General features: G+C 35.1%; 2 protein-coding genes across 3 annotated transcripts in view; one reads left to right on the forward strand and one right to left on the reverse strand.

The window, feature by feature from the left end:
* Positions 1–1,557, forward strand: part of LOC107591356 (cytochrome c oxidase assembly protein COX14 homolog) — a 2,926-nt gene extending 1,369 nt beyond the window's left edge. Inside the window, exons 1-2 of one of the 2 annotated variants that reach the window (XM_016280503.1) lie at positions 962–1,045; positions 1,207–1,557. In XM_016280503.1, coding sequence (XP_016135989.1) covers positions 1,026–1,045; positions 1,207–1,390 — 204 coding nt within the window. In that variant the 5' untranslated portion in view covers positions 962–1,025 and the 3' untranslated portion in view covers positions 1,391–1,557. Of the gene's footprint in view, positions 1–961; positions 1,046–1,206 lie in introns of those variants that run through there. The other variant, XM_016280511.1, reaches the window with a different exon arrangement.
* Positions 1,558–2,026: 469 nt separating this feature from the next.
* cers5 (ceramide synthase 5) overlaps positions 2,027–10,282 on the reverse strand; it is a 22,277-nt gene continuing 14,021 nt past the window's right edge. Inside the window, exons 6-10 of the mRNA XM_016279806.1 lie at positions 8,315–8,407; positions 7,537–7,665; positions 6,497–6,603; positions 4,312–4,468; positions 2,027–3,017 (exon numbers count right to left, since the gene is read on the reverse strand). Coding sequence (XP_016135292.1) covers positions 2,859–3,017; positions 4,312–4,468; positions 6,497–6,603; positions 7,537–7,665; positions 8,315–8,407 — 645 coding nt within the window. The 3' untranslated portion in view covers positions 2,027–2,858. The remainder of the gene's footprint in view (positions 3,018–4,311; positions 4,469–6,496; positions 6,604–7,536; positions 7,666–8,314; positions 8,408–10,282) is intronic.

The raw sequence follows: 10,282 nt of genomic DNA on the forward strand, positions 1-10,282 counted from the left end.
CTGGGGGATATTTGTAGCAATAGCCAACAATACATTGTATGGGTCACAATTATAGATTTTTCTTTTATGCCAAAAATCATTAGGATATTAAGTAAAGATCATGTTCCATTAATATATTTTGTAAATTTCCTACTGTAAATTGTGTAATATGTTACTATGTTAATATGTTACTATTAGTCATAATTCTATGATTAGTAATATGCATTGCTAAGAACTTCATTTGGACAACCTTAAAGGCAATTTTCTCAGTATTTAGATTTTTTTGCACCCTCAGATTCCAGATTTTCAAATAGTTGTATCTCGGCCAAATATAGTCCTATCCTAACAAACCATACATCAATGGAAATCTTATTTATTCTTTCATCAGCTATTCATCATTCATTCATTCTATTAATCAGCTTTCAGATTATATATAAATCTCAATTTGGAAAAATTGACACTTAAGACTGGTTTTGTGGTCCAGGGTCTCATATTGTGTATCCCTGCTAAGTTTTTTGGTTACTAGAACGCTCTAGAAACGTTAGTTTTCGGTTCCCAAAACAGTTTTTTTGGCTGGCCAGGAAACTTTACAGATGCAAAACGTTCTTTTTAGGTTCGCACAACATTCGTATTTAGTTCCCAAAAATAACCAAATGGGAGCCATATGGGAACGTTCAGCATTTGGTAAATGTCCTACCGTAAATATATCAAAACTTAATTTTTGATTAGTAATATGCATTGCTAAGAACTTAATTTGGACAACTTTAAAGATGATTTTCTCAATCCCTCAGATTCCAGATTTTCAAACAGTTGTATCTCAGTTAAATATTGTCCTAACAAACCTTATATCAATGGAAAGCTTATTTATTCAGCTTTGAGATGATGTAGAAATCTCAATTTGGAAAAATTGACACTTAAGACTGGTTTTGTGGTCCAGGGTCTCATATTGTGTATCCCTGCTAAGTTTTTTGGTTACTAGAACGCTCTAGAAACGTTAGTTTTCGGTTCCCAAAACAGTTTTTTTGGTTGGCCAGGAAACTTTACAGATGCAAAACGTTCTTTTTAGGTTCGCACAACATTCGTATTTAGTTCCCAAAAATAACCAAATGGGAGCCATATGGGAACGTTCAGCATTTGCTAGGATGCTCCTAATTAACCTCCATTAAATCGTACAAGAAGAAGATGCTCCTAATTCAACTCACCCGAGTTCCTCGCATGTTTTCACAGATCTGTCATGCTCAGCGGGAAGCGCATCGCTGATGTGGGTTATAAGCTCTTCTCGGGCTCCATGATGCTGTTGACGGTGTACGGCGGATACCTGTGCGTCCTGCGGGCTCAACGGTACATGCAGAGACAGAAACAGCTGGAGGCGCAGAATGAGAGCGCGGCCTCAGAGACCATTAAAGACTGAAGACACAGGCTGTAAATAACCACTTAACCGGACACTGATCATGTCACACGTGGCCCAGCAGAAACCCACCTGCGTTCATGACCCTCAAAGGCTTTATTTGCCTTTTTGTGGAGTTCAATGAGATCTTACGTGTTGTAATATATTAAATGTTCCTTATAAAGATCCACTATCATGTGTTTGTGCACGTCCTGTAGATCTGCAGGGTTCCCACACCTGTTAACAAATGATTTTTACCATGTTTTTCCAGGTGTGAAAATGGTTTTAAAGATTACACATGACATTTTAGAGCTGAATATGAATTTGAATTATTATATCCTAGTGTTGTTATTATTAACTACAACTACAACTATTAAAATTGTTCTTTGTTCATTAAAATAAAGCTGAAATAAAACATAAATATTACATGAAAAACTTAAATGAATCAACTAACTGAAAACCAGTTTAGGTTGAAGTTCTAAAATAGTACTACATCTTAAATATAAATTAAAACTAAATGGAAATATAAAACAAAACGACTAGATAACTAAAAATAAAAGCAAATTCTAAATATTAATAAACACTATAAGAGTTTAGAAGTATTATTAAATGAACAGTTTTATTCACCATACCAGTAGGTCTCAACTGGTTTTGCTCCAGGACCTAGATATTATATAAACATTAATTTAATTATTATTTGCATTTCGCATTTTCAATGCTTTTTAGGATCAGAAAACACCCATTTTTCTGCAGTATATAAATTTACATTTTAAAGATTTCAAAATTGACTACAAGACTGGAAACCACACTTTTAAACCCCAGACATTTCTAGGATGACCGTGGGAACCCTAAACTTATTATTTCATATGTCATATTTTATTTGTTCACATATTTATTTCATTTAATATCTACCCTGATTTCCAGTGGAAGGTAAAAAAACGAAAAAAAAAACTCACCTATTAATCAAAAAGCGTCTCATTACAGGACAAAGGCCCAGCTTTCATTTTAATAACCTTATTTGGTTTCCAAAAATAAAAAAGTAAAATGAAAAACAGCACAGGAAACAAATTACAAACACATCAGTAACCAAAACAAACAACGAAAACAAAAAGTAAAGCAACCGCAAATGGAAACTCAAGTACATCTGACCGTTAAAATCTGAAGAGGGTCTTCTTCCATGACTTCAGTAAAACGAAGTGTGGAAAAGAAACGTCTTCTCCGCTCCCGAAACGAGGGAATGCAAATATCACTAATTTCATAGTTTTTCTCTTGCACAAGCTTCTCATAGTGACCATATTGTCATTACCGTCCCATCATCACCGGAATGACGTCCCAAACTCCGTCATCGAGTCTCAAAAGTCCCACAACAGGGTGATTTCGTTGGTGTTTTTGAGTTTTTGTTGTTGGAGTGAGGTACAGGGATGAGGAATAGTCCCGTTGCGATATTTCTAGGACACAAGTTCTTTGTGCGCAAGGCCAAACGGAGGGAGCGTCACCAGTTGTTGTGGTTCTGGCTCCAGGTTTTGGAGCCAAAATGGCCGTTGGAGCCGTTTTCTCCTCGGGATGAAGCCGTCTTGAGTCGCTCTTTGGGTGTCGTTTCGGTTTCTTCCTCCGAGCTGCTTTCAATGTCGCTGCGGTCGTCTTTGGACACCTGGGTTGGACACATTTGGGTTATTAGCTGAAGTACATTTAATGGTTTGGATGTAGTGAGTATGTTTAAAAAGTGTTTCATTATTTTATCAACTTCAACTTGTTAAATTGTTTTATAAGCAGACCAATCCAGTGGTCGGTTTTTAATTAAAGTACTGGTTTGGTTCAATACTGTGGCTGGGAAATGTTGGCAGCCTTCCTCAAGAGGGCGCTTGGGTGCTTTAAATGCAAAATCCTCCACTCAAAGACCTAGATGAGTTTGTTTCTTCATCAGATTTGGAGAAATGTAGCATTGAATCAGTTGCTCAGCAGTGGATGCTCTGCAGTGAATGGGTGCCGTCAGAATGAGAGTCAAAACAGCTGGTAAAAACCATCACAGTAATTCACACCGCTCCAGTCCATCAGTTAACGTCTTGTGAAGCCAAAAGCTGCATGTTTGTAAGGAACAAATCCATCAAGATGGAAACTTCAAAACTGTTGCTTCGAATCCATAATCAACGATAAGACTTTCTCCAGTGGAAAAGTCCATCTCCTGTTGTCTCTCTCAACAAAATCCTCTGACAGTTTAGAGCTGTTTTGGCGTGTAAACTGTGCTTGATCTGAGCAGATTTCTCTCCTCATTCAGACGAGATTACTTCATCACTGGAGGAAGTGTTATTATGGACTCATATTTTGGCCAGAAGCGACGTAATGATGGATTTGTTTCAGCTTTTGTCTTCTCCAGATGTTAACTGATGGACTGGAGTGGTGTGGATTATTGTGATGTTTTTATCAGCTGTTTGGACTCTCATTCTGACGGCACCCATTCACTGCAGAGGATTCATTGGTGAGTAAGTGACGCAATGCTACATTTCTCCAAATCTGATGAAGAAACAAACTCACCTACGTCTTGGATGACCTGAGGGTGAGGAAATGTTCAGCTAAATTGCGTTTTTGGGTGAACTATTCCTTTGAAACACATCCAGTTGAATTCAATTTCAGGTTAAATGCATAGTCTGGGATACAAAACTACTACAAAACGAACCAGGAAAACAAGTAAAGAAAGCAGACTTACAGCCGAAGCGACTGAGAGAGAGAGTGAAAGACCCTAAAGCGAGTGAGTTTAGCAGAAGTAGCAAAAGATTTCTATCAGGACAGAAGCTGAAAGACGGGAACAGCCTTCCAGCAGCTAGAGAGGGGAAAGACAAACCAGTTCTGCGGGAGAGAAAGAGAAAAAGAGAGGAAACGCGTGTAACTACACAACGTTAAGGAGATCCTCCTGAACATGTGGCTCAGAGCGGCGGGTTTGTGCAGACCTTTCCTCTCATGATGGCTTTGAAGGCGATGCGGGCGATGAAGTAGGACCAGAGCATGTGCAGCACCTGCAGCACCAGCAGCAGAGAGTTGAAGAGCCACCAGGACGGGTACGGCCCGATGATCTCCCAGCTCTCGAAGAGCGTCGTGTTCAGAATCCTGCAACAACCAAAACACTTCATCTCATCTAAAATGTGGGGAAAATTCCATTATTGTGTGGATTATGGACTCGTATTTTAGCGGGAAGCAACGGTTTGAAGTTAAACATGTCTTAATGATGGATTTGTTTCTTACAAACGGCTTTTCACTTCACAAGACATTAACTGATGGACTGGAGGGGTGTGGATTATTGTGATGTTTTTATCAGCTGTTTGGACTCTCATTCTGACGGCACCCATTCACTGCAGAGCATCCACTGCTGAGCAACTGATGCAATGCTACATTTCTCTGAATCTATTCCCATGAAGAAAAATCGACTATTTTGTATACTACTAACATTTATTATTTTTCATGGAAAGTATGTAATATTGACGATGTGTATCATAAATATTTTTAGATTTTTTTCATATAAAAAAAAAAAAAAAAGCTTAAAAGTTGCGAATTTAACTTGAAATATCACAAACACTTTTGTGAATAAAGCACTGTATCTATCCCACGTATTTAAGGAAACAAAAGTGTCACTTCCTGGGAAACTGGTGCAAAAAGTATCAATAATAAAAATATTGGATATATTATTATCAGATAAAAAAAAAACACCTTAATGGAATGCGTATGTTTTTTTTTTAAAGCACATTTAAAGATTTTATGCTAATCTTGGTGTTTCCATCCAGTATTTTTTTCTGTGATATCCCAAAATTCTCACACACACACACACACACACACACACACACACAAATAAAATAAATAGAAACATAGCTCCTTAGAATCTTCCAAAATAATTTAACAAATTTGATAACATATTATAACAAACATTGAAATAATCATTATTTACATTAACATTAATTTGATGTTTTGATAAAAAAATAAGTAATGGAAAAATAAAATTAATGTTTGAATTATTAACATACTCTAAAAGTGTGGCTGTAGACATACAGCTTTCATGATCGTTGATATTATATCTTTATTATAGTAAACATTATTTACGGCCTAATAGAAAAAAGGAATAAAATATATACTGCTATTGATGTGTTGATGATTTTATATCGTTTTTTAACACTTTTAAAACAGCATCCCTAAATCCTCATTAAAATAAAATAAAATAAATGAAGGACATTTTAGGATTTTGTTTTAGTGCAACGTGAAATCACTTCCATGACAACTAACCACATTTCCTCTCTAAATCCTCATGATGATAAATATATAAAAATACATATATTTGCATTCTCCATTGTCCTTTTAATTACAGTCAAACAGGCATTTATTTAATTATAATTACACAGCAATGCAATTATTTATATATTTACTAATCATTAGTTAATTTGAGATCCTTTTTATTTAAATTTGCAATGACAAATACTACCATCATGTATAAATACTTTGAAATATTAAAATAATGAACTACTGAAATAATATTTGATCATTTTCCCCCATTACATTGGCTTGAAAATGTCACAGTGCAAAAAAATCGTAACAATCCTAAAAATACACTTAAGTTTCTTTCCAAAATGCTCGACACTTTCAATACTTATTTTAGTATTAATAGTATGCAATATTTAATATAATAGATCGAGATAAGGTAGGAGAGGCCGTGCTGTATAGTGAATGAGTCACCGCTGCAAACCCTTCATTCATAATTCATTACATAAATAATAAACCGTATATTTTGCTGAAGTATGTAACACATGGAACTGTGTTGAGACTATATGATTGATTGTTTATGCTGCTAAGCGTGTCGCGCACTGAACAATCTACACAGAACAATCAAGGACTGGAACTAACCATATTATAAAACAGTACAAAGCATCTCTAAGGCATATACTAGTGATTTCTCCATGTGAGGTCACGTGACGTCCTGCTGATGGAGGTCAGAGGATCTGGACCGAGCGCTGGTTCTGTCATCGTGACACCAAACCCTCGACACTGAATCCAGCTGCTCGGGTTTCGCTCTGCAGGGGACCATCAGCGGCTCTCAAACACAGTTAATTGGCCTATGAAATGAGCACGCACACACACGGATGTGATACTGACCAGAAGGGGAAAATGATCAATCTCGTCCCGAAGAAGATCATACTGAACACCACAAACAAGAAGTCACATGAACGCTGGTATTTGGCGTAGTTTGCTAACTTTGCAACCTGCAAGATAAAAAAATGAAACAGAAAAATATTCATTAAAAAACAAATCATGTTGCTTTGGAAACATACACTAGGATAGAATTACTCGTTTACTCATTTAAACACGGTTTATTAATATAAATCACGCAGATCTGAAAAAAAAAAAATATATATATAAATAAAATACTGGTAATTTCTTGGGAATACGTTTTTTTTTCTTGATTTCTAATTATAAATTCACTCGGTGTAGTTTTTATTAACTAAAAATATATAAAAATATAATTAAAAACCAAAACTAATTTTGTTAATTGAAATAAATGTCAACTTAAATAAAATATGAAAAAATATATAACTTATTTTATTTAGGAAAGTTGACATGGCAACATTTTTCATTTTTGTTTAGTTTAAATAGAAGTATTAAACTGACTAAAGCAAAAACTGAAATGAAAATTAATTAATAAAAAATGAATAAAAACTAAATAGATATATAGTAATCTATTAATCTATAGTATATATACTAAAACTACAACTAAAATTAAAATGACAACGGACAATTTGAAAATTCTAAATATTAATAAATACTATATTAGCATATTAATGATGCTAAAATAACACTGCATCAGCTGTCATTTAAATGCTAATAAAATAATATACACACACACGCACACAAATATTACAATAATATAAAAAAAATAATACAGGTAATTTTGAATATAAGTGTTTTTATAAATGCACTGAATAAAATATCAAAATACTAGTAATTTTAGGTGGAATTTTACATCCAAGTCTAGTTAAATGTTGATTTATAAAGCAATTATTCATGCATCATTGAGAAAAAAAAGGTCATGCGGGTAATTATGCATAAAATGTCACATGGCCCCTCAGTTAAATGCTAGCTTATGAATATAAGATGACAGAAAAAGCGCTGTTGCATCGAACCGCAGGCACTCTTACCTCCAGCAGGAAGTCCGATGAGTCGTGAATACACATGACCAGACTCCCCACACGCAACATGTTATTTACATACGAGAAACTGATCAGGCTGACCGTCGCCAGATGATGAACGAACATGATGAGGAAATCCTGCACAAATACACAAGAAATACCTATAGCAGCACGACATGAAAATATGATGCAAATTAAATACAAAAGCACAAACACAAGTCAGATTTGTAACTTTTCCTTTCAGCTCGACAGAAGCGGAGTTCTCCGGGTTGTTTCCGGCCGAGTCAAATAAAGAGGAACAATATCTCTCTGTTATGATTCACTCGCTGCAAGTTATTATACAAATCTCTCGGCTCATAATGGTCACCGCCGCGGGTCGTGTCTTAAACAAATAGCCGAGCCGCACCCTGAAGACGCTCGCCGGCGTTAATTGTCTTTACGAGTGGCTGAAAACAGTGAGGCGTCAAGAGACTGACGGAAAAACAACAGACAGAAAAGCCATGTGCGTCTGACAGCTGCTGATTCAATCCCACGCTCTACTTGTGTGGTTTATGGCCTTTTCCTTCTCTAACACGCCGACCTGTTTTAAACCGTATCACATGACGGAGCTGCTGTCGAGAACAATGCTATGTTAAATATGTAAAACAGCAGGAATTTGACCTCATAAACAACTGCTTTGAATGTGTCTGATGTGGCGGGAAGTTGAGAAGTGAGAGAGAAGTGAATTAAATAATGGATCAAAACACAATAGGAATGAACAGTTGCCGTTTGATCGATCAACGCTCACCTTTCTTTTGATGTCTGTGAACTGTGAGAACATGAGCGACCAGTAGAAGGCCAGTTCTGTTATATAATAATAATACAGGCCTGAGGTCAGCACCTGCAGGACACGCACACACACACACACACACACACACACACACAGATTATAGAGCAGATACTACATCTGAGCAAACTGTCAATATGCCAGGTGATAAATAAAAAAAATCAATTCATTAAATTAAATACACAATAAAAAAAATTAAAAAAAAAAATTGCATTAAAAAAAATTTAAAAGTGAAAGCAATTGTATGATCATTGAGATTTTTTTGTAAAGTGGAATTTTATTCATGACAATGCAGTTACTCCGTAAATTCTCATTATTATAAAATTAAATAATAAAATACAGAACAAAAATAAATAAATTAAAAACAAAGCAATGAAATAAAGTCAAAAATGAAATGATCGTTTTTTAAAAAATGTGCATAATTCAATTCAATTCAAGTTTATTTGTATAGCGCTCTTCACGATACAAATCGTTGCAAAGCAACTTTACAGGAAATTAAGTTTCTAGAATATTTAGTGGTAGCTTATCAAAATGAAAAAAGTAAAAGCAATAGTAGGATCACTGTGATTTTGTTAAATGTGAAATTTTATTCATGACAGTGCACTTACTCCCTAAATCCTCATTATTATAAAAAATAAATAAAATAAAATGCATGAAGTGACAGCAATTTTTTACGATCTTTAAATTTTTGTTTTTGCAATGTGACTTTTTTAATGAAACTAAGCACATTTACGCCCTAAATCCTTATTATTACTATTATTCTAAATGTAATCAAATATATTTTTGCATTCTCCTTTGTGATAATCATTAAAGTTTTATTTAATTACTATCATACAGCAATGCAATCATTTATATACTAATTAATTCATTTTAAGATGACATTTATATTTGCAAAAATTCGACAATGACAAATACTACCACGTAGGGTTGGGTACCGAAACCCGGCACCGGTACCTATGTAACCGGTATGTACTAGAACCGAATCCGAACGCAGATTGAATCTGAGCGATCGATTGAAATATTTGTCCTCTGGTTCTCCGAAACGGACGTAAGAAACATCATCGCGGCACCGCACGTGAAAAATAATTTCCTGACTGCGAAAACGCACGTGAACTCAAGTCGGAAAGCTCTAATACAAATCCAACAAATCCTTGTAGTCCATGTTGTTTTCACATTCCGACTTAAAAGCACAACTCGGGAAACGAGAGCATCCGAGGAGCGCGGGAATGCAGTAATTACACTTGCTCTGATGGCAGCAGGTAGATACCGTTAGCTAGCTAAGCTAAACATGCTTACATTAAAATGCCTAAAGCTAAACCTCCCTTATATTCACATTTCTAAACCTGTTGTCCAACAAAAGAGAACATTATAACCTTTTTACTCCACAACACCAGTCAAATGCTTCCTTTTGTGATCTGATGAGGCTTCTTGTCACAGAATGAGGCAGAAAATATGTTCCATATGCTACTTTAAAAAGAATACATCGATTAGCAATGGATTATAAATATACTTAATTGTTATGAAAATGCCAGAGATGGCTTGAATAACACAGATAAACTATATTGTCGCAGTCGAGAGTTTTTTGTCTTTGTTTTATCATTCAAACCTTTTCTATATTCGGTTTACTCTGTTACAGCTATAATAAGGATGCCTTTGTCCATATAAGGGATTTCCTGGAGGGTCATGTGTTCCGCTACTTCTGTGACTGACTTTTCTGTGCGAGGGTGACCTCTGGCGTCCAGTATGAATGAAACAGACATCATGTGTTTACAGTGCTAATGGCCAATCAATCATTTTTGGGGGAATTTTTATTTATTTTTTTAAATTTTTTAAAAATAAGTATCGATTTGGCACCGGTATCGAGAAAAAAAAAAAAAAAAAAAAAAAAAAAAAAAAAATCAAACCCACTACCATAAAAAAAAAAACATA

Source organism: Sinocyclocheilus grahami, unplaced genomic scaffold (assembly GCF_001515645.1).
Source record: "Sinocyclocheilus grahami isolate Dianchi unplaced genomic scaffold, SAMN03320097.WGS_v1.1 scaffold8.1, whole genome shotgun sequence".
NCBI classification, from domain to species: Eukaryota; Metazoa; Chordata; class Actinopteri; order Cypriniformes; family Cyprinidae; genus Sinocyclocheilus; species Sinocyclocheilus grahami.